The 21946-nt window shown below is 55.7% G+C and overlaps 2 protein-coding genes across 3 annotated transcripts in view; one reads left to right on the top strand and one right to left on the bottom strand.

Moving 5' to 3' along the window:
• The first annotated feature begins 493 nt into the window (after positions 1–493).
• IKBKG (inhibitor of nuclear factor kappa B kinase regulatory subunit gamma) lies at positions 494–11894 on the top strand. Its single transcript, XM_065423179.1, has 14 exons — positions 494–677; positions 3686–3897; positions 4126–4209; positions 4498–4626; positions 5723–5787; positions 6096–6149; positions 6445–6568; positions 7385–7503; positions 7684–7836; positions 7996–8092; positions 8211–8360; positions 8446–8588; positions 8872–8933; positions 9061–11894. The coding sequence occupies exons 1-14, from the start codon at positions 494–496 to the stop codon at positions 9216–9218; spliced, it is 1734 nt and encodes a 577-aa protein (XP_065279251.1). The 3' UTR covers positions 9219–11894.
• A 4519-nt stretch (positions 11895–16413) lies between these two features.
• The window catches only part of SEPHS2 (selenophosphate synthetase 2), a 7445-nt gene continuing 1912 nt past the window's right edge, over positions 16414–21946 (bottom strand). Inside the window, exons 4-8 of one of the 2 annotated variants that reach the window (XM_065423176.1) lie at positions 19610–19764; positions 18963–19053; positions 18620–18719; positions 18038–18250; positions 16414–17364 (exon numbers count right to left, since the gene is read on the bottom strand). In XM_065423176.1, the coding sequence (XP_065279248.1) occupies positions 17135–17364; positions 18038–18250; positions 18620–18719; positions 18963–19053; positions 19610–19764 (789 nt within the window). In that variant the 3' untranslated portion in view covers positions 16414–17134. The remainder of the gene's footprint in view (positions 17365–18037; positions 18251–18619; positions 18720–18962; positions 19054–19609; positions 19765–21946) is intronic. The other variant, XM_065423177.1, reaches the window with a different exon arrangement.

Genomic DNA, 21946 nt, shown 5'->3' with positions numbered 1-21946 from the left:
CTGCTCGCCCGGCTCCCCATCCTGGCCCCGCCCCCTGCCCGCCCGGCTCCCCATCCCGGCCCCGCCCCCTGCCCGCCCGGCTCCCCATCCCGGCCCCGCCCCCTGCCCGCCCAGCCAATCGGCGGCCTCGCCCTGGCCCCGCCATGACACCTAGCGAGGCGGAAGCGGTCCCGCGCCGGACCGGTTCCCAACGGGGTCTGGCCCTGCCGCCGAGCGTCCCTTCCGCTTCCGGGTCCTTTGGGGGCACTTCCGTGGGGAGTCGCGCTCCCGGAAGCGAGAAGGGGGAAGTGGGAGCCGGGCGGGGCGAGACGCAGGTACTAGGACTTCTGGCCGAGGGACCCAGTCATCCAAGCCTCCCCCGCCCCCCCCCCCCGGCCGAGGGACCCAGGTGTCCGAGCTCCTCCCGCCGGTTAGGGGACCCAGGTGTCCGGGCCCATCTGGCTGGCACCCCCCCCCCCCGTCTCTCTCCGCAGGCCGGGACCTGCCAGGCCGGATGAACGGGACCCGGCCGCGCCGGAGCTGCGAGATGGTGCAGCCAAGCGGGGGCTCAGGCGGCGACTGCGGAGCCCTGGGCGAGGACTCGTCCCTGGGCAAGGTGGCGGCCTGGCAGCTGCCCTCCGACCTGGGCGGGCACGAGGCCCTGCAGCGCTTCGTGGCCGAGAACCAGGACCTGAAAGGTGGGGAAGAGCCGGGCCCCCTGGAGGCCTCATCTCCCGACGGGGGGCCGGGGCGCTGCGCTGCGGCTAGTCCCTGTTCCCCATGGGGGGGGGGGGGGGTTGAGGGCTGGGGCGCTGCGCTGTGGCTAATCCCTGCTCCCCATGGGGGGGGTTGAGGGCTGGGTCCCTGCGTTGCGGCTAGTCCCTGTTCCCCATGGGGGGGGGGGGGGGGTTGAGGGCTGGGGCGCTGCGCTGTGGCTAATCCCTGCTCCCCATGGGGGGGGTTGAGGGCTGGGGTGCGCTGTGGCTAGTCCCTGTTCCCCATGGGGGGGGGTTGAGGGCTGGGGTGCGCTGCGGCTAGTCCCTGTTCCCCATGGGGGGGGGGTTGAGGGCTGGGTCCCTGCGTTGCGGCTAGTCCCTGTTCCCCATGGGGGGGGGGGTTGAGGGCTGGGGCGCTGCGCTGTGGCTAATCCCTGCTCCCCATGGGGGGGGTTGAGGGCTGGGGTGCGCTGTGGCTAGTCCCTGTTCCCCATGGGGGGGGGTTGAGGGCTGGGGTGCGCTGCGGCTAGTCCCTGTTCCCCATGGGGGGGGGGGTTGAGGGCTGGGTCCCTGCGTTGCGGCTAGTCCCTGTTCCCCATGGGGGGGGGGTTGAGGGCTGGGGCGCTGCGCTGTGGCTAATCCCTGCTCCCCATGGGGGGGGTTGAGGGCTGGGGTGCGCTGTGGCTAGTCCCTGTTCCCCATGGGGGGGGGTTGAGGGCTGGGGTGCGCTGCGGCTAGTCCCTGTTCCCCATGGGGGGGGGGGTTGAGGGCTGGGTCCCTGCGTTGCGGCTAGTCCCTGTTCCCCATGGGGGGGGGGGGGTTGAGGGCTGGGGCGCTGCGCTGTGGCTAATCCCTGCTCCCCATGGGGGGGGTTGAGGGCTGGGGTGCGCTGCGGCTAATCCCTGCTCCCCATGGGGGGGGGGGGTTGAGGGCTGGGGTGCGCTGCGGCTAGTCCCTGCTCCCTGTGGCGGGGGGTTGAGGGCTGGGTCCCTGCGCTGTGGCTAGTCCCTGTTCCCCATGGGGGGGGGTTGAGGGCTGGGGTGCGCTGTGGCTAGTCCCTGTTCCCCATGTGGGGGGGTTGAGGGCTGGGGCGCTGTGCTGCGGCTAGTTCCTGTTCCCCATGGGGGGGGTTGAGGGGTGGGGTGCGCTGTGGCTAGTTCCTGTTCCCCATGGGGGAGGGGGTTGAGGGCTGGGGTGCGCTGTGGCTAATCCCTGCTCCCCATGGTGGGGGGTTGAGGGCTGGGGTGCGCTGCGGCTAGTCCCTGCTCCCTGTGGCGGGGGGTTGAGGGCTGGGTCCCTGCGCTGTGGCTAGTCCCTGTTCCCCATGGGGGTGGGGGTTGAGGGCTGGGGCGCTGCGGCTAGTCCCTGTTCCCCATGGGGGTGGGGGTTGAGGGCTGGGGCGCTGCGCTGCGGCTAGTCCCTGTTCCCCATGTGGGGGGGTTGAGGGCTGGGGCGCTGTGCTGTGGCTAGTCCCTGTTCCCCATGGGGGGGGGGGTTGAGGGCTGGGGCGCTGTGCTGTGGCTAGTCCCTGTTCCCCATGGGGGGGAGTTGAGGGCTGGGGCACTGCTCTGCGGCTAGTCCCTGTTCCCCATGGGGGGGAGTTAAGGGCTGGGGTGCGCTGCAATGTGGCTAGTCCCTGCTGCCTGTGGGGGTGGGTGACAATGTTATGGATCCACAGGGTCTGGTCTGTGACCTAGCCTGTAACTAGTCCCTTGGAAGTCACCCCTTCCATGGGCTGGGCCCCAAGCATCCCCACAGTTTACAGGGGCAGGCCCGTGGCCTTCAAGGCAATTACAGACCGGTAAGTCTAACATCAGTACCAGGCAAATTAGTTGAAACAATTGTAAAGAATAAAATTGTCAGACACATAGAAGAACATAAATTGTTGGGCAAAAGTCAACATGGTTTCTGTAAAGGGAAATCATGTCTTACTAATCTATTAGAGTTCTTTGAAGGGGTCAACAAACGTGGACAAAGGGGATCCAGTGGACATAGTGTACTTAGATTTCCAGAAATCCTTTGACAAGGTCCCTCACCAAAGGCTCTTAGGTAAATTAAGTTGTCATGGGATAAGAGGGAAGATCCTTTCATGGATTGAGAACTGGTTAAAAGACAGGGAACAAAGGGTAGGAATAAATTGGTAAATGTTCAGAATGGAGAGGGGTAACTAGTGGTGTTCCCCAAGGGTCAGTCCTAGGACCAGTCCTATTCAACTTATTATAAATGATCTGGAGAAAGGGGTAAACAGTGAGGTGGCAAAGTTTGCAGATGATACTAAACTGCTCAAGATAGTTAAGACCAAAGCAGACTGTGAAGAACTTCAAAAAGATCTCACAAAACTAAGTGATTGGGCAACAAAATGGCAAATGAAATTTAATGTGGATAAATGTAAAGTAATGCACATTGGAAAAAATAACCCCAACTATACATACAATATGATGGGGGCTAATTTAGCTACAACTAATCAGGAAAAAGATCTTGGAGTCATCGTGGATAGTTCTCTGAAGACGTCCACGCAGTGTGCAGCGGCGGTCAAAAAAGCAAACAGGATGTTAGGAATCATTAAAATGGGGATAGAGAATAAGAGAGAGAAAACTTGTTCTCCTGGACCTCTGAGGACAGGACAAGAAGCAATGGGCTTAAATTGCTTAAATGGGCTTAGGGGTGGGAGAAAACCTCCTCCTACTGGGTTGTTGCTAGATGTGACCTGGCATGTCCTGCCCATCGGGGCTCCCGTTGTCTTTCTGCATCCTCCGCTGCCGTGGGTGGGTGTCAGGCAGTCCTTGAGTGACCTATTCAGGCCATGCACAGCAATGCGAAGCGCAGAGGGAAACTGAGGCACACACGGGCATCATACACATTACCAAACTTCCCCCTTGGTCCCAGAGAGACGGATGGGGGTGGAGAGCCGGTAAGAGGTGTGCCCCTCACAGAGGGAGGGTAGGAACTCAGCCAGCACCAGGCTAACACTCTCGCTGTCCCTGGGGCAGAGGCCATTCGGCAGAGTAACCAGATGCTGCGGCAGCGCTACCAGGAGTTCCTGCGCTTCAAGGCCGCACAGCGCAAGGAGAAGGACTTCCTGATGCTCCGTTTCCGGGAGGCCCGGGATGTGGTGGAGAAGCTGAACGCTGAGCGGACCGAGATGAAGTGTCAACTGGAGCAGGCCCTCTGGGAGGTGGAGCAGCTCAAGGGAAGGCAGCAGGTATCCGGAGAGCTTCCTACCCCCCCACAACAAGGGGAAAGGGGGGTTGCAGGGGCATGCGGTGCCACCTCCCCCCAACACCAAGCCCATGAGGTGGTCTCACCTGGGCACTGAGCTCTCTGTGGTTCCCCGGCCCAGTTCCTTTCTGCAGCAGGGCCATGGGGCGTCGGGAGGTAGGTCAGGACAGCGGCCTCTTCTCAGATGACTGACTCATTTGCAATTTCCCAGCTGAGCGCCCTGGAGAAGGAGATCCCTGAGCCAGAGGAGGCGGACACTATGACCCTGACCCAGGAGTTGGCTGAGCCCATGATGGTGAGACACACCTGGGGGGGGGGGGAGAGAATCTCCCCTAACCCAGCTCCCAATTCCCTGAGGAACAGAATACCCCACCCCCAAAAGTCCCTTCTTTGCCTCATCCACAGCTGTGCTAGTGAGAGAGTAGAAGGAAAAAGGCCCATCGGGGGCCCTCTGGCCTGGGAGGAGCTCCTGGCTACTCCAGCCCTGGCCTCTCGCAGCAGGGGGCGGGGTGGGAGCGCTGGCTTGTGGGGCGTGGGGGGAGCAGCCTGTGATGTCTGTCCCTCACTCTCCCTGTTCCCCCAGGCCCCTGGCCCGGAGACCCTGCAGCTGCTGAAGGAGCAGCTGGAGCAGCTCCAGGAGGCCAACCGGGCCCTGCAGGCCCAGATCCAGCAGCAGGTGCAGCCCCCAGGAGAGGCTGGTGTGAGGGTCAAGGTAAGGGACTGGTTGGGGAGGGGGATATGAATGTTACCCGTAATGCCCCCATCTCTCCCCAGGGACCCAGGGCACCTCGCTCCCACCTGCCCTTAACGCGAGGGAGCCTTGTCTGGACCAGCCAGGGTTCAGCTCCCTGCTGGCTTCGGCCACGGGCAGCACCAGGCCTCTCCTCAGCACATGCAGGCTAGCAATGACCCAGCATCCCCCTGAGTGCCCAGCCCCTGATCCACTGGATGCTCCCAGAATTATCAGACCAGCTGTTCCCAAAGGAACCCCCAGTGCCCACCCCTGCTTTAAAATGAGGCCTTAAGAACATCATTGCCCAACATGGATACAGATGACAGAAACCCCCTTGGGACTGCCACCTGATTTGCTGAGACTACCTCTGAGCCCATTTTCCCTGGCAGCTTGGGACTTCAGTATCCTGTCTTGTTGAGCCAGACATGCTAGCCTGCTGCAAACACAGACCCAGGTCTGAACCACGTCCCCCAAAAGCTGCAGACTTAACTGAAAACAGTTTAAGAAGTGTTCTCCCGCTGCTCTCTGCTCAGATTCCCTGCTGAGGGGGGCGAGCTGGGGGGACATCCTTCCTCTGGGTAGTGGGATGTTAGGTGTCAGTGTTCCGGCCATGGGGGGTTTCCGTGTTCTCAGGCGCTGCATTGATCTGGGTCGCTTTCAGCGGGTTCCTTACTGAACCATTCCTACCACTCCGTCCTGCGCAGCCCCCGAGCAAACTTGACACCCCCCCCCCCCCCCCAACTGGGTAGCAATGAAAAGTATGGGGCGGGGAAACGGAGGCACAGCGAGGCATCAGAAAAATCCCACGTCCTAACAGAATCAAGGGTTCTGGGGGGGTCATAGGGATGTTTGAGGGCCCCAGCCATAGAGGTGCTGGGAGAAATGGGGTGAGCCCTGTTCCTGGGACGGGGAATGGGACCCCATTCTTGGGGTGCCCTGTGCCGGGCAGGGAGACCTGGGCTCCTGCTGGTGTCAGGCTGGCCCTGCTCAGCCTGGGACCGTTTCCCGGGGGGCAGGGGGAGTTGGGCTGGTTCTGGTGGTAGCTGTGGCTCAGTAGTGCCAGTGTCGTTCACAGGAGAATGGGGTCCAGCTGGAGAGGCCGGTGGAGCTGGAGGCCCTGCAGGGCGGCGGGGACAGCGGGTAAGAGCAGCTCTTGTGCTGGATGGGGTGATACAGTGAGGCTGGGAGACCCCCGCCGGTGCCTGGCCCTCCTTGCCCCCAGGCTGGGCGTCCCTTCCCCATTGCAGGGGAAAGGTTCTGAAGAGGGAACAACAGGAATCCTCCTTTGTGGACACCATGGGCCACGTCCTTCGTGGCAGGAATGACTGATTAATGTGTGGCAGGGGGGCTGTGATTGAGGGGAGCAGAGAGCTCCCCAGGGGCTGAGCACCAGTCCCCTTGGGCTCGGATCTGCCAGGTACCCCTCACCGCCCCGCATGTCCTTTCAGCAGGCGGGACGCAGCCGAGCTGCTGCAGAGGAGGCTGAAGGAGACGGAGGAGGAGTAAGTTGCTTCCTGGCTCGGACTTGTGCCACTGGGGACGGCGCTGGTGCCTGCGTGTGTGTTAGGGGCTGATGCAGGGGGCTATGCTGTGTGTGGGCGTGAGGGGAGGTGGGATGCAGGGTACTCTCAGCGCTTGGGGGATGGAGTGGGTCAGGTTTTGTGCAGGAGGCTGGGGTCACTCGGGGTGGGGGGGTTGATGGTGGATGGGAGGGGAATGCGGGACACTCAGCGTGGGGGGTAGGTGGCAGGGCCCTCGGTGCTGATCCATCACCTCACTGTGCGGGTTCCCTGGCAGGAGCATGGGGCTGAAGCAGCAGCTGGCATTGGTGCGGGAGGAGATGGCCAAGCTGGGAGCCAGGGCACAGGAGACTGAGCAGCTGGCCGAGCAGCAGCTTCAGGCCCTGAGGAAACAGCTGGAGGTAAATACAGCCCAAGTCATGGCCCCACAGGATGGGTGCTAGGCCCCAGCCTTTAAACAGCCCCTCGGAGGAACCCCGTAAGCATGCCCCCTGCCCCCAAGGGGTCCCCCTCTTCCATCAGGGGAGGCCATGCAGCTTTATTGCGTCAGAGACAGAGCCCCCAGGCTCCGGCCCTCCGAGACAGACTCCTGGGAGAGACTTTTACACTCTGCAGGGACCCATACACCCCAGCCAGTTACGCCCAGCAGCCGGGCGTTCTCCAAACAGAGCTGGGTTTAGTCACTTGGGTGCAGCTTTGGACGCCCTTCGGTCACCACAGAGAAGCCAATGGTGAGACCTGCTATTAACCCAGACCCATTGTCTTTCCTGCAGAACCTCCTGAGTCCCTAGGCTCTGCCTGCTGGAGTTTGCTGCTGTTAGGTGTTAATTGTTCAGTCCTTGGGCTCCCATTGACATGGGTCAGTTGCAGCCAGTCCCCCAGCAACCCCTAGATGTGACGCTCCCCCCACCTCATGTTCCCTGCTCAGACCCAGGAGCAGCTTTTTAACCCTTCTGCCCCCATTGGACAGCGATCTCTAGTCCAGTAAGTCACTGCCATGCATATCAGTCACCAACATTTTCAGGATATTCCCGCTTCGTCACCCACCCACATGTGCAAACACATCTGACACCAGCCCCTCCTCCAAGGAGTCAGGGAAGTGGGAAAGGGAGCGGGTGGGGGCTCCATCCCAGCCTGCGGCAGCCTCACCCTCTCTGGATCTAGGTCCCCCAGGTGGTGTGGCCTGGGCTAAGGTGGGGTCCCTTCCCTCCCTGCAGCAGCTGACTGAGGACAGGGCCTCGGTGAAAGCCCAGGTGACCTCACTGCTGGGGGAGTTGCAGGAGAGCCAGAGCCGGCTGGAGACCTGTATGCTGGAGAAGCGGGATCTGGAGGAGAAGTGAGTGTGTGCACCCGTGAATTTCCCCCCTGATCTGGGGCTGGCGGCAGGTTAGTTTGGCTGCAGCCACTGATCTGTCCTGGGAGGCTGGAAGTCGGATGCAGGCCTTGGGCATCTAGGGGACACGTGGGACTGAAACCCCTGCTAACGTTGGCATCTCTCCCCTGCCCGGTGCGCCAGAGCACAGGCTGCTGCCGAGCGGTGCTGCAAGCTGGAGCGGGAGGCCGAGGCGCTGCACAAGCAGCACAGCGTGCAGACGGACCAGCTGCGCATGCAGGCCCAGAACCTGGAGACGGCGCTGCGGGTGGAGAGACAGGGCGCCACAGAGGAGAAGTGAGTGGGCATTGGGAACGGGGGCCATGGAGCAGAGGAGCGTCTGTTTGTCTGGGGGGCAGGGGGAATGTGCCACGGAGATGAGTGGGAGGGAGAGTTGGGGTGGTATGGGAGCCAAGCGGGTGGGGAGCTGCCTCTAACCTCACAATTATCCCTCAGGAGGAAGCTGGCCCAGCTGCAGGCAGCCTATCACCAGCTCTTTCAGGATTACGATGGGCACGTGAAATCCGGCCTAGAGAGCGAGAAGAAGAGCCAGGTGGGTGTAGAGCTGGTTTGGGGGGAGGGGGGCTGCTTGTCTGGCTTCCATGGCTGGGGCCAGCCCTGCCCCCGGTGCCCTGCTGCTCAGCATTCTGTGAGCCTCTCCCCCACTCCAGGGCATGGAGCTGCACCTGGAGGAGCTGCAGCAGCAGCTGCAGCAGGCTGAGGAGGCGCTGGTGGCCAAGCAGGAGCTGATTGACAAGCTGAAGGAGGACATGGAGCAGCACAAGGCTGTGCTGGAGACCATCCCTGTGCTGAAGGCCCAGGTGGGTGCAGGGGGGTGGGGGGTGGGGGAACCGTGCGTGTGCGCTCGGTTGCTGAAGGGCAGGGTCACTGGTGCCTCCCCTGCAGGCTGATATCTACAAGGCGGATTTCCTAGCGGAGCGTGAGGCCCGGGAGAAGCTGCACGAGCAGCGCGAGGATCTGAAGGAGCAGTTTGAGCAGCTACGGCGGGACTACGACAAGCTGATAGCAGACGCTAATGGAGCCACCTGGTGAGTGTTCTCTTTGTCAGTGTCCACTCCCCAAACACCTGCCTGTGGGCCCTGTGAGTGGGTCAGAGCTCAGTGCAGCTTTCTGTCTTGCTAGATGAATCTGCAGACAGCTGCTTTGTCCCCTGGGGCTCCTGTGGAGAGCCAGCGTGAGATGCTGGTGACCAGCCCCAGCCATGCGTCCCATGGGGGTTTGAGCCCCACTCTAATGCTCAGGGGGGGAGGAAAGGGATGCTGAAGTTCTGCTTTGACCCCCCCACTTCTAACCTCTTGCTGTTTTGAAAAGGACTCTGATGGAGGAGATGAGGAACCGCCATTCGGAGGGGCGCCCACCTGTACCCCAGCCAGGTGAGTCTTGAAACTCTCCCCAGGTGGGGAATGCTCATGGCCCAGGCCTGTAGGGGGCATCAGAGGAGTGGGCACTTGCGTGGGAAGGTGCCGATCTTCGGGACAGTAACTTTCTCTCTCCCCCTAGTTTACAACATGGCCCCAGTACCTTTCCAACCCCTGCCAGCTGCAGGGCGCAGGCGAAGTATCCACCAGGAGCAGCCGGATTTCTGCTGTCCCAAGTGCCAGTACCAAGCTCCGGACATGGATACACTGCAGATCCATGTGATGGACTGTATCAAGTGATGCCCATGAAGGAGGAGGAGGCTGGGGTCGAGGGGGGTGCCTGGCCTGCTCCACTCTTTGCTTCCCCCCCATGGCACTTGCTGTTCTGCGACACAATGCTGCAAACTGGGTTCACAGCTGTCTTGAGCCAGGTCGAATGGACAGTCTGTGGGTACCATGGGGGAGGATGGGGTTTGCACCATTGTTTCTGCCTTACGTGAAACTGAATGTACCTGATCTGCTGTAATTCAGGGATTTGACAATCTGTGGAGACTGACAGATTAGTGGTGGGGAGCAGGGGTGCTGAGAGCTACTGAACCAAACTTTAAACCCTGTATATAAGGGAAACCCCTTCAAGCTGGGGTGTGGCAGCACCTGGCGGAGGGGCAAAGAGGGGTGGCAGGAACGTTTCACTGTTCAGCTCCTTTTTAAGCACCTTATTGCTAACCCTGCAGCATTTGCAGAGGGTGGTGGAGAAGACAGATTCCCCTGCTCAGTTTCAGGCTGTCGCAGCATCTCTCTGCTTTCCTTCTACACTGTGCTTTGGTTATTTAACATTATGGTCCATGTGCTGCTCTGAAAGTCAGACTCTTGCCTTAATGTAAATTCTATTGAAACTTAATGCAGAGGGAGGGGAGTTGAGTGTTTACAGATACTGCTGTTTTGAGCCCCCCTGCCTGGTGTTGCTAAAGCATCCACAAGATGGAGAATCTGCCCCTTTTCTAAGTACTTGGTATTTTCTTCTTGTTAATGTGCTTAAACATTGAGCTAGATTCACACAATCACCAGGTCTGCCTTCCTCTACCATGGAATAACAGAAATATCCAAAACACAAGTGCTGGCACTAATGAGGGGAGGGGAGAAGACAAGATAGCAAATAAAATTCAGTGTTGATTAATCCCAGAGCAGCTGTTTTACACACACACACACTGTGTGTAGCAAGGCCTATGTTTTCCAAGGTGCATTCGTTTGCATTTATGGGTCATCTGGAAGCTATGCCCCCTCACTCTAAGCACCAGAGCAGGGCAGGCAGTAGGGGTCTGGGTCACTTGTGTCAATCCTTAGTCCAGTACTATTCAAGCTCCACCTATGCACATCGTTGAGGCCTGAGTGGAAGTGCTGCCTCCAGTTCTGGCAGATACTTTCCTCAGTTTAATTGCTCTCTTTGAAAAGGTTAGGAACACTGGTCACTTTTGGAAGTACTTTTTTTTTTTTTTTTTTTAAATTAACCTTAAAGTAAAATTAGGAAGCTACCAACTGGTGGAGTCTTATGTCTAACATGTTGCTTATAAACTAACAAAAGATCCTGTAGATTAGCAAAAAAAGTATTGAATACACTGAGTTTAGCCTCATGGTGCATGCTTGCAAGCTTATGGAGTTAGGCTAAAAAAACAACAAGGAGTCTGGTGGCACCTTAAAGACTAACAGATTTATTTGGGCATAAGCTTTCCTGGGTAAAAACCTCACTTCTTCAGATGCATAGAGGGAAAGTTACAGATGCAGGCATTATATACTGACACATGGAGAGCAGGGAGTTACTTCGCAAGGGGAGAACCAGTGTTGACAGGGCCAATTCAATCAGGGTAGATGTAGTCCACTCCCAATAATAGATGGAGTTAGGCTAGTTAGCATAGAGGGTACTTGGCTCGCAAAAAAGTACTAAACATCTTCTCATGCACAGCCTTTTTCAAGGCTCTTTGCCAGCTGCTTGCTTTGCAGCATTTATGTCTCATGCCCTAATGAAATCACACCTGGACTCCGAGCTTGGCAATTTGACTCTCCCTAGGGCAGCAAGTCCAGCCAGTGGCGGGGGTTTTCCCTGCCCCGCAGCAGGGGCCGGGTTGGGGTGGGTGTTACATAATGGGCAATCAAGGCCAGTACATTGCAGACCAATCAGGAACCTCACTGTACTTCACTTGTGGCTCATTGCTCCTGCCCCATGCACCTCAGCCACAGTGGGCACTTCTATTAGCAGCCCCCTGCAGCCAGGGACTGAGCCTTATCTGGTGTCACTCTGTGTTGTTTCCCCCCTCATTGGACCCTGACTGGAAGGACCTAGCCCCCCTGTGTACAGCTTATGTAGACCTTCACAGGCACCCCCCAAAATTTCTGAAGCATAAAGAGGGCAAGTGAACCCCACCATAGCACTCCCCACCCCTCCAGTAAGTGTTCCCCTCCTTTAAAGTGACAGAGCCACATTCCCCCCAGCCCCCCACTTTGGGGCCAGTCTCTCTCTCTCTCCAGTTGCAGTTATCGCTAGGGAGATTTAAAATAAAAAGTCTGGTTTGTATGTTGTTTAAAAGCCAGGCCCATTCAGCAAAGCACATCACCGTGCAAGTGGCCTCTGGGGTTACAGTGCTAGGGACCCTGCTGTTCCAATCTGATTATGGGCATGGAATGGCTTCCATATGAGGAGAGAATAAGAAGACTGGGACTTTTCAGCTTGGAAAAGAGATGACCAAGGGGGGTTAGGGTAGAGGTCTATAAAAGCATGACTGGTATGGAGAAAGTAAATAAGGAAGTGTTATTTACTCCTCATGACATAAGAACTAGGGGTCACAACATTAAATTAACAGCAGGTTTAAAACAAACAAAAGGAAGTATTTCTTCACACAATGCCCAGTCAACCTGTGGAACTCTGTCAGAGGAAGTTGTGAAGGCCAAGACTTATAACAGGGTTCAAAAAAGAACTAGATAAATTCATGGAGGACAGGTCCATCAATGGCTATTAGCCAGGATGGGTAGGGATGGCGTCCCTAGCCTCTGTTTGCTAGAAGCTGGGAATGGGCAACGGAATAGATCAGCTGATGATTTCCTGTTCTGTTCATTCCCTCTGGGGCATCTGGCATTGGCCACTATCAGAAGACAGGATACTGGGCTAGATGGACCTTTAGTCTGACCCACTATGGCCATTCTTATGCCAAACTAGGGTGACACCAACACACCGGGGAACTGAGATCAGATTACAGGCTAAATTGGAGTTAACAGGATTACACGGAGGGACTCAAAAGCAAAATACAGCCCCCATTCAGAACAGCTGCAGCACTACAGCCCCCATGGGGCAGCAGGGTGTGCTCTGCTGCTGTGGTGATTCCAACTCCTCCAGCACATTCAGGTGCATCGTTGCTGGCTCCCTTTTAGGGCCTTTTACCTCCTGTTGCATTGTCCCAGCAGCCTCGCCAGTGTGAAGAACTGACTGCAAGGAACAGCGCACTATTTTCTTACCGATGTGTGAAAGAGGGGGATTTTTGCTTCTTTTTTAACACACCCTCCACTAGCTGAGTGCAGCTTCCTCTCTCTACAGCCAGGAGGATGGGAGGGGTGCGATGATATCTCAGTGACTGTAAGTGGAAACAAAAGTTTAACAGATGCATTGGGGGAGGAAAGGGAGAGAAAGGCAACATTTTGGTACCAACGCTTCCCTATTCCAGCATCAAGGATCAAAAATTCCCCCACAGCAGAGCACAGTCCTAGCGAGAACGTTCCACCAGGGATGGCAGCAGCATCGCAACCCTCTGAGATGGCATCTCCAGCTAAGGTGTATTATGGAGCACAAATATGTGAGAGTCCACTTTTGAGTGCCAGTTTGTGATGGGCCAGCATTGATGCCACAACCTGCAACGAGAAGAACGAGTTAAAAGGAGACCAGGGTGCAAGAGCAACATTCCAAGCAAGATCAGGACCATGTTGCTAGCAGGATTACAGGAGCACGTAGAGGCCCCTGTTAGAGGGCTGTCCCTTCACCCTCCCACTTCCCTGGTTCTTGTCACGCAGACAGCAAGCAGCAAAAGACCAGAAGTATGAAGCACAGACAATGCAATGTTTATTGGGGTTAGTGTCCAAGCAAGCATATTCCAAAGCCCTTCACACCAGTTGGGCTTATCTCTATATGCCGATAGAGTCTGTTCCCCAGTGTTCCCTTCCCAGCTCTGACGCCGCAGAGCCTTGCCTGTGTCCCTGTTCCCGATTCCCTTTCCTCCGCCCCTTAGCAAACAGGATTTCAATTTCCCTTTCCACTTCCTGTCTGACCCCAGTTTATATAGTAGTAATCTCAGCTATACATTAACCAATCATTTTACTGAAATCTATCTAACCAATCCTAACATATTGTAACATAATTCTCTAACCAATTATATCCCATTACCCTAATTAACTTACACCTAGCAAAATTAATTATACATCAGACAGAAACAATTAGAGAACCAGACAGATTAACAATAGAAAAGTGGGGGGGCCATAAAGATAAAACATACAGAAATGAGGGTTTCACAACCACAATTATTGAGAAGTGATTTCTTGCCAGACAGGAGGCTATCAAACTAAGTTTTCTTTAACCATCTTTATCTGGTGGTGATAGGCACTATCAGGACAGGATTGTATTCCTAACTGCCCAATAGCACCTTATTTCAGTGTGGCTGGTTTGGGAGGTGAGGATGTGACCGTTCGCTTCTCAGCTTATGGCTGCCCCTGCTGCTTAGCCAAAGGCCTTAGCCTAAGAACAAGGCCTCAGACTCTCCTAGTGAGAGAAGGCCCAGACACAGGCGGACTGTGATTTTGATTCTTTGTTTTATACCCCTGTCACTAGCTAAGTGATAAAAATACACCTAAGTTCTTAAAGTATAGGCCTTTACAGGCAGGCCTGCATATCTATATTCTAACAGCCCCACTATTAAGTTTATGTTAATAGCATTGTGGTAGCACCTAGCGGTCCCAACTAAGCGGAGGGGCCCCATCAGAGAGTGCACACCAGGAACAGAGAGCTGAGCTAATATTATGTAGAATTCTATGACAGCCTCCTCTTTTCCCTGCACCTTAGCTCAGATGAAAACTCTACAAGGAGCGTTAAGACCAAACTCTGGCCTTTGGTTCTGCAGAGTCACACTCAGGGCCAGTGTGTGTAAAAGACGAATTGCTGGTGTTACTAGTTCCCAGTCAGTTCAAAGACAGAGCCACAGTCAACCCCTTAGTAAACAAACAATACACACAGCATACACCCTCAACAGCATTTGGAACATTTATAGATATGTTTACTACCTATTAGGTAATAACAGTGCTGCTGTTCCCCATAAAGACTGCCCCACTTTGTTGCTATTATGCACAGTCCAATGCACGACTTCAACAGAACATTTACATTTCTATACCTCAGCCCATTCGTATGAGCACATCCCGTCTGCAGCCTGCCCTGAAGTGCAGCGCGGGTCCCAGGAAGCTCCAGAGCTGGAGAAGAATAGCAGCGTCTCTGCGCTTTTCCGAGCCTTGTCCCCAAGCACAGTCTGGGATCCTCATGACTAGCAGCGCTCCAGCTTCAGGTTAGCAACTGCGTGGTCTGCTCAGGTGCTGGTGAGGGGGGAAATCTGTAGCCTATATCCAAAGTGGTGCAGGCTCTGGGACCAGGATATAACACCTCCCATTGCCTGGGCGCTGACCTCTCTCCACACGCCCTGCTAGGGCAGATGAGGTCTGACAAACCCTCCCCTCACTCGACTCTACTCTGGTTTCTCTTGCACTGAGCTATGAGCTCCCTGCTTTAAACTGGGACAGTGTCTTGGTCTAAGTCCCACAGGCTCTGTAGCCTCTAGAGCTGCCAGCTCTCCCTCCAGATCCATAGGACACACTTGCCTATTGTGTGCATTTGCCAGCAATACAGCTGGAATAGCACTTACCTGCATCCAAAATGATCCGGGTGCTGGGACCAGCCCACACAGCAATCACCCACATTGACTGTCTGCAGAGTCCACAGCGCTGGCTTTAACTCCCATGCATGTAACCTTCCCCATGCTCAGCTCGGAGGGTGAATGGGTGAGGCCTGCAAGACTACATGCCCTTAATGGAAACTTCCTGTGCAGCTTCAGAAACAACTCCTGAGCATCTCCAGTGACTGTCATGCCCTATTTGTGGGTGTTTCTTGGCTGGCAGATGAGTCTTCACGCCCTGCCCAACTGCGACTGGGCCCAATTACACAGTATGCATTATTAGCAGCACTAGGGTAGCTGAGCTCAGAATCTCATTTTGCCAGGCACTGCACAGTCCTTGACCCAAACAGCTCAATCTGAATAGACACAAGGTGAGAAGGGAAAACAGGCACAGAGCAGGGAATGGGCTTGCCTGTGATCTCACACCAGCTGAGTGGCAGATGTGGGAACCAAACTCCTCCTCCCCTCTAACCCACCAGACTCCCCCTCCCCTTCCAGAGCCAGGGAGAGAACCCAGGAGTCCTGGTTCCCAGCTCCCCCTCCCCCCCCCCCCCCCCGAGCCCAGTGGTTCTCAACCTTTTTTCATTTGCAGACCCCTAAAAAATTTTGAATGGAGGTGCGGAAACCCCCAGGGGTCCACAGAGCATAGGTTGAGAACCACTGCACTAGACCCCACTCCCTTCCCAGAGCCGTGGATAGAACCCAGGAGTCCTGGCTATCAGTCCCAGGCTGAATTCAGGCAGAACCAGAGGCCAGTATGGGAGAACACTAGGGTAATTTCTTCTCCCAGCTCCAGCAGCACCAACCTCCCTCACAGACACCAGGTGGCACCACCATCTGGACTGAACAGACCAGCCAACTATCCCCACCCCCCTGCCCCCAACACTGCCCTCCCTGATCCTCATGGCTAGGCCATACCCCTGGATTCAGTGATAATTTGAGGGGTTTCCTCTCTCCTCTCCTCCAGCCCTTTCCCATTAACCATTTTGCAAAGTGCACTGGAAAGGCCAAAACAAGGAGCATCTCATAAAGTCATGTGGTGGCCCCAAGCCCTCCTCACCTTTCGCATTCCTAGCTGGCCTGGTCACACCCGACCCCAACCCCCCAGGTCCACGCACTGCATGATCCCACCTTTGCGCCCGCATGCCCCTTGGGCATTCTCACCTGCACTGTGTGTACCGGGCTGTATGACTTTGTATTAAAATACATTGTTTGAATGGCCCCCACTTACCAAGCTAGGGCCAGATCATTCTTTATGGCTGCCCTATCCTCCTCATTGACCACTCCACCAATCTTTGCATCATCTGCAAACGTTAGCAGCAGTGATTCTACATTAACTTTGAAACTGGATACATCTATTGGCTGACATTCGGCCCCCACCCTTCCTGCACCATCCCATCCCACTCTAATCATGCCAAGTCTGAAGCGGCTTCGTTGCAGGCCTTCTACACAGTATCTCCTTGAACTGAGGTGCAGTGTGTGTCCAGTCCCTTCCCTGCAGATTGACCACCACAGCACATATAGAAATTGGTATTTATTGAATCAATCACCAGGAATTTACAACCCAAGAAGCAATCCACCTGGCTGAGCTGGTGCCCTGCCCTCTGGGGGTCCTCGACTCCTCCTAGCCCCAGGGTGGGTTTAAGGGGAAGAGCTTCATTAAAGAGAGGAAGGGCACATGTCCAGCCACATGGCTTATACCAACCCTCCCAGCCTTTATACCAGCTGCTCAGTCTGAACAAAGGCTGGGGGAGCCCGAGAGCTCGTTGAAATATTCCAATAAATAATTCCAGATAGAAATTACCTGCTGCTCTGCATCATCTGCATTTATCCTTAATAAATAACTAATTCATTTCATCTGCAGGAATCAATTAGCCATGTTAACCCCCTGAATCAGCCTGTGGGGGAGGCAGCATCACGTGACACTCAGATCAGGCAGTCTGGAAGGGCCTCGCTTGCCTCAGCCACCTTGACCTTGGGAAGGGGAGTCGTTTGATCACGGTGCTGCTCTGAGTTGGGGAGAAAGATCAGCACCTGCTGCGCCGTGAGAGGAGCACAGATCTCAAGGGAAGGATGGTATAGCGCATTCCTGCCATAAGTGCAGGGGACTGGACCTCTTGAGGTCCCTTCCAGTCCTATGATTCTGTGATTCCCATTCCCAAAGCCAAGAAACCCAGCCAGCCCTGCTGCCCTGTGTCTGCGGGCAGAGGCCTATAGTGTCCAAAGGAAGGAGGGTCTGCCATCTCATGAGGCCGCTTCAGGGCTGGCGCTTGAGTTGTTGTCCTGGGGGGAGGCCGTGGCGCCCCGGGGTGTCACTTCGATGATGCGCGGCTTGTCAATGATGCGCGCAGTCTGGTTCCCCTTCTCCACGATGCCGATGATCCAGGCCTGGTGCCCCTCCCCGTATTTGGGAGACTTGATTTCAGCACAGAAGCGGGCGGCCTGCTCCCGGGGCAAGCAGATTAGCAGCCCCCCTGCAAAGAGGGACAGGGCTACTCAGTGCCCATTGTGGGGGGAGGGGTGTCAATTCGCCCTCAAGCCTCACTGCCACGTAGACAGTCAGCAGCAGTCGTGGGGGGAGGGTTGCTATTGGCCCCCCAAACCTTCTGCCATGGGGCCAATCTGAGCAGCTCAGAAAGGGGTGAAAGCTCTTCTCTGCCCCACACAGTTAGCTTGTGGGCAGATGCCACCAGAGTCCTGCTGCCCAGCCGCTAGCTAAAGCCGGTGCATACGCAGTGGCTTGGGGTGACGTGTGGGGATTACCGTCTCCCCTTGCCCGAGGCAGGAACTGCAAGGCAGGATGACTAAGACCTGGCAGCCAGCCCAGGAGGGTGGAGTCGATAAATACTGGAACAAGAGGGTATCAGATTCCGCTCTGCCAGGTGAACCCAGTGAGTCTCTCCCTCCCTCCTGTAGCACCAGGCCCCACCATTCTGGTCACCATCTGTCTCACACAAGGCCCCGGTGCCAATCCCAGCTTCATCCGAGAGACATCAAGCTGAGCCATAAACCGTCCCAGCTGCCTCCCCTGAAATCCCCAGGGAACTGGCCAGGCCTGATGATATGAGACAGCCGTTCCTACCCGCCTGTGGGTAGGTGAATTAGGAGGCAACCTCTAATTCAGGTGACCCTGGCTCCCGACCCTACCTGATGTCTCTGGGGACGTCCCCTGCAGCAGCCCGAAACGATTCCCGCAGGCCTTGCTGATGGCAGCCATCTTGGCGATGATGGGCAGGTTGTGGATGACAAAAGAGACCTCGCTGCGCTGCTGCTTGGCCAGGTTTTGTGCGTGGCCCAAGATCCCAAAGCCCGTGATGTCGGTGGCAGCGTGAGCGTTGAAAGTGTGCATCAAACTGGCAGCTGTGGCAGGGGGAGGAGAGGCACTTACCGGCCGGTCGGGGAGGAGCTAACTCCATGACAAAGGGGTGGATTCCAAAAGGGACTTTATGCACCTCTCACGGCCAGGGCTTCATCTCTTTCTCTTTTGGGAGATTAATGTCGGGAGAGGAGGGGTGCTCCCCTGAAGGCTCCCTGCCAAGCACAGATCTTATGTCGTGCTGCTTAGTTTAACCTCTGAGCTCACAAGCCAAGAGGCTGTGGCTGCTCCCTGACTGCTGGCTCCAGACAGTGAGACAGGAAGCAGATCCTGTTGCCACAAGCCCAGTCAGGCTGGGAGCTGCAGAACAGAGCAGCCCACGCTCCTCGCCAACTACATGTCCAGATGCCTACCTGTCCTGTTCAGCATGGCCATGCTGAACATGGCTTCCTGGTAGGCCAGCTCCACATCCTCTTTGGACACCACCAGCTTAATCTTATTCCACCTCTCTGGCTGGAAAAGAAACAGGAGAGGGTAAGAGGCACCCAGGCCTGCCCCCACCCCCAGCCTCCTCCAAACAGTATGAAGGGTCCCAAAACAAGGCCTGTTGCCCGTCTTGTGGATGTTCTACCGCCTGGGCCCCAGGATCTATGGGGGCTTTCCCATAGCAGCTCCTCAACCCTGATTCCCTCACATCCCCTGACTGCAGGGTGTGCAAGCATAACAGGGCAACAACAACAGCAGGCAAATACGTACATTATCCAGCCACTGATGAGCGTTGACAGCCACCTGCGTGCCCAGCGGCTTGGTCAGCACCAGCACATCTCCAGGAACTGCACTGTCTGGCCTGAAACGGATACACCCGTGAACTGTGCGCACCCTGGTGAGTCACTCCTGGCTATGCCTGCCAGCCACTGCTTCTACTAATATGAACTGAGGAGCGTGGCTTTTCCATGCTGACCTAAGAACTCTCAAAGGCCGTATTCCGGGTGACTAACGAATACTATCTGTTTTGAAACAGCCTCCCTGCATCACTACTCACTGACTGCATTGCTTCCCCGAAGGCACAGAAATCTCTCCAGGAGACTGAACTAAAGTGGACTCACTGTAAGAGACAAGGTAACTGGAACCTGAAAACCCAGACTGAGTTGGAGAGCTGTCGCGCTCATCCTTGTAAAAAGCATGGTCCCTCGGGGTCTGGTTCCAGGGGACTGCGTAGCGGCTAGCGTGCAGCCCAGACCATGAAAGTCTGGGACCCTTCCCACTGCTCCCGCCACTCCAGGAGCTGTGCATGTCTCAGGCCATCCTGCCCACCTGGGGCTTCTGGAACCTCGGGCTGCCCCTTGCCCTTTAACCTTGGTACTAGCTGTGCAGTCCCTGGGGCCTCACTGCTCCTCACTCACATGATGAATTCGTTGGGCTGGCACACCACAGTAGCAACGCCCCCGACGATGATCCAGGGATTCAACACAGTCTGCCCGCCTGTCACTGACGTACCGCCATCCTCTGCGGCATCCCGGAAGCCTTTGATTATCAGTGGCATAATCTTTTCACGCTCCTAGGGGGCGAGAACACAGGTCAGGAAACAGCTGGTGGGCTGGCTACTGGCAGCTCAGGGAATCTGTATGCAAAGAGGGCAGGGTGTGCCTTAGGGAAGCCAGGGCTGAGAGGCAGCAGCAGGGAGACAGCAGCTGAGGACCAGGATCTGGGCTCTGCCAACACTTCAGAATTCACAAAAAGTGGATTAGCAGGAGGAATGGAAAAGGACAACAACCCAATAACATGCAACAGGGCCAGACAGACTGACAATGCAGGTGATCTCACACCTACAGCCAAAGGTCACATATCAGAATTTAATCAGCTCCACTCAGGAAGAGCAGAAGGACTTGAAATGCTGGAAAACATGCCAGGACAGCAGGGCATTCTCCCAGAGCAAGGCTGGAGAGGCAAGGAGGCATCCTCAGAATGAAGGAACAATAATCATTCTCTGCAGCATGGAGCCTGTTGTGTTTCCCCGACAGCACACTTGAACAGTGCTTTGTGGAGATGCTGACATAGTTCAGTGTCCTATTAGAATGAAGGTAACGCCTTTGATGTGAACCAAGTTGCTGACTGGGGCTTGACAAATGGGTCTAGGGCAGGCGTTCTCAAACTGGGGGTCGGGACTCCTCAGGGGGTTGCGAGGTCATTACATGGGGTGTCGTGAGCTGTCAACCTCCACCCCAAACCCCGCTTGCCTCCAGCATTTATAATGGTGTTAAATATATTAAAAAGTGTGTTTAATTTATTACGGGGGTCGCACTCAGAGGCTTGTGATGTGATAGGGGTCGCCAGTAAAAAAGTTTGAGACCCACTGGTCTAGGGACACAGAGTACCAAGCCCCTGGGGCACTGACTGTTGACAGGTGGTCACTGACATGACCAGAGGGGAAATTAAAGCTATTTGCTTTACTGCTCAGTATAACAAGAGCCTCCCCACTGAGCTGTGCCAAGTACTGGGGGATGAGAGAGACACACTATAGCATGGGTCACATCACGCGGACTCTTCCCTTTAATTAACTCCCCCAACACTTCAATGCTGAGTCCAAGCTGCCCAGCGCTGCTGGTTACAGCTTCTGAAAACCTGAAAATACAAAGGTACATGGTACTCCAACACAATCTTAAGTGTCTCTCCCCCCCCCCCGCGCGTGAGCTGGCAATAGCCACAGGGAACGGTTCAAGTAAGAGAGGGAGCCATAATAGGTAGACACTAAAAACCTGCCACTGTTCATGCTGTGTTCCAAATTTGAATTTAAGCACTTCCCTGCACTCCACCTGTGATCCTGTGTGAGACATAGCTGCACTGAGTGGTGGGCTAATCAGCTGGAGCAAGTGGGCAGAGCTGTCACCATGCTATGAGAACAGCTGCACATGAACTTTGAGGAATGCCTCAGTTCTTCTGCAGGCTGTCAGGAGAGGTGCATGAGGGTGTCCTCTTCCTCCCATCCCACAGGGATGATCAGCCCGGGGGCATACACTACTGTGGCCTCCAGGGCTTAGTGAGGGGTAGGTGAAATCAATGTCTCAGATGGAATCCTCACTGCAGGAGTGAAGGGGTGGCAGCAAAGAGCAAATCTGGGATTGTTTGGGTGGAACTGTCTCTGCGTCTCAGTGTAAGGCAAGGCAGGCGATGCCTGTTCAGTACACCTGACCTAAACCTGAGCTTTGTCCTAGCAAAGAGGTGGTGTTGGACTTTAGCCTGCTGAACTCATGTGCTCTGTGATATCTAGAGCGCCAGTATGTGTGTTCTTAGCATGCTGGGGCACAGTAGAGTTAAGGCTGTGTTGTGAGCCTTCTTTCCACTTTCGGGATTTCAGTTTAGCCAATCTCCATGTTCTGGAAGGGCATGAGACACCACTGGGCAACCTTAGCTCTGCATTAACAAACTGTTGGGGGCAGTTAATTTCCTTTATAAAAAAAAAAAATTCTCAGCATGCCCACTTACTTGTCCTGCTCTCCCCTTTCATTGCCTGCATGATAGTCCCTTCACTACCCCGGTATCGTCTCACCTCCTAAGTCTCCATCTGTCCCATGCATCCTTGTTCTCTCTCCTCAGCCCTCTTCTCCACAGAGAAGTAGAGAAGACCCACAGGTTGGAGAGCTGAAGAGTGAAAGCAGAACCAGCGCAGGGACTAGCACAAAGTCAGTGGGGAGTCTGAACCCCACTCAAAGGTCTCAGGCAAAAGCACACCGACACAAGCG

The sequence above is a fragment of the Emys orbicularis genome, unplaced genomic scaffold, assembly GCF_028017835.1.
Source record: "Emys orbicularis isolate rEmyOrb1 unplaced genomic scaffold, rEmyOrb1.hap1 scaffold_92, whole genome shotgun sequence".
Lineage (NCBI taxonomy): Eukaryota > Metazoa > Chordata > Testudines > Emydidae > Emys > Emys orbicularis.
This window is presented reverse-complemented; position numbering and strand designations above follow the sequence as displayed.

What these genes read in the sequence shown, in the direction of transcription:
- IKBKG (XM_065423179.1), top strand. Translation starts at nt 494, where the DNA reads ATGAACGGGACCCGGCCGCGCCGGAGCTGCGAGATGGTGCAGCCAAGC. An exon ending in AAGCGGGATCTGGAGGAGAA is followed by an intron (nt 7,504 to 7,683) that starts GTGAGTGTGTGC and finishes CCGGTGCGCCAG; the next exon opens with AGCACAGGCTGCTGCCGAGC. An exon ending in GACGCTAATGGAGCCACCTG is followed by an intron (nt 8,589 to 8,871) that starts GTGAGTGTTCTC and finishes TGTTTTGAAAAG; the next exon opens with GACTCTGATGGAGGAGATGA.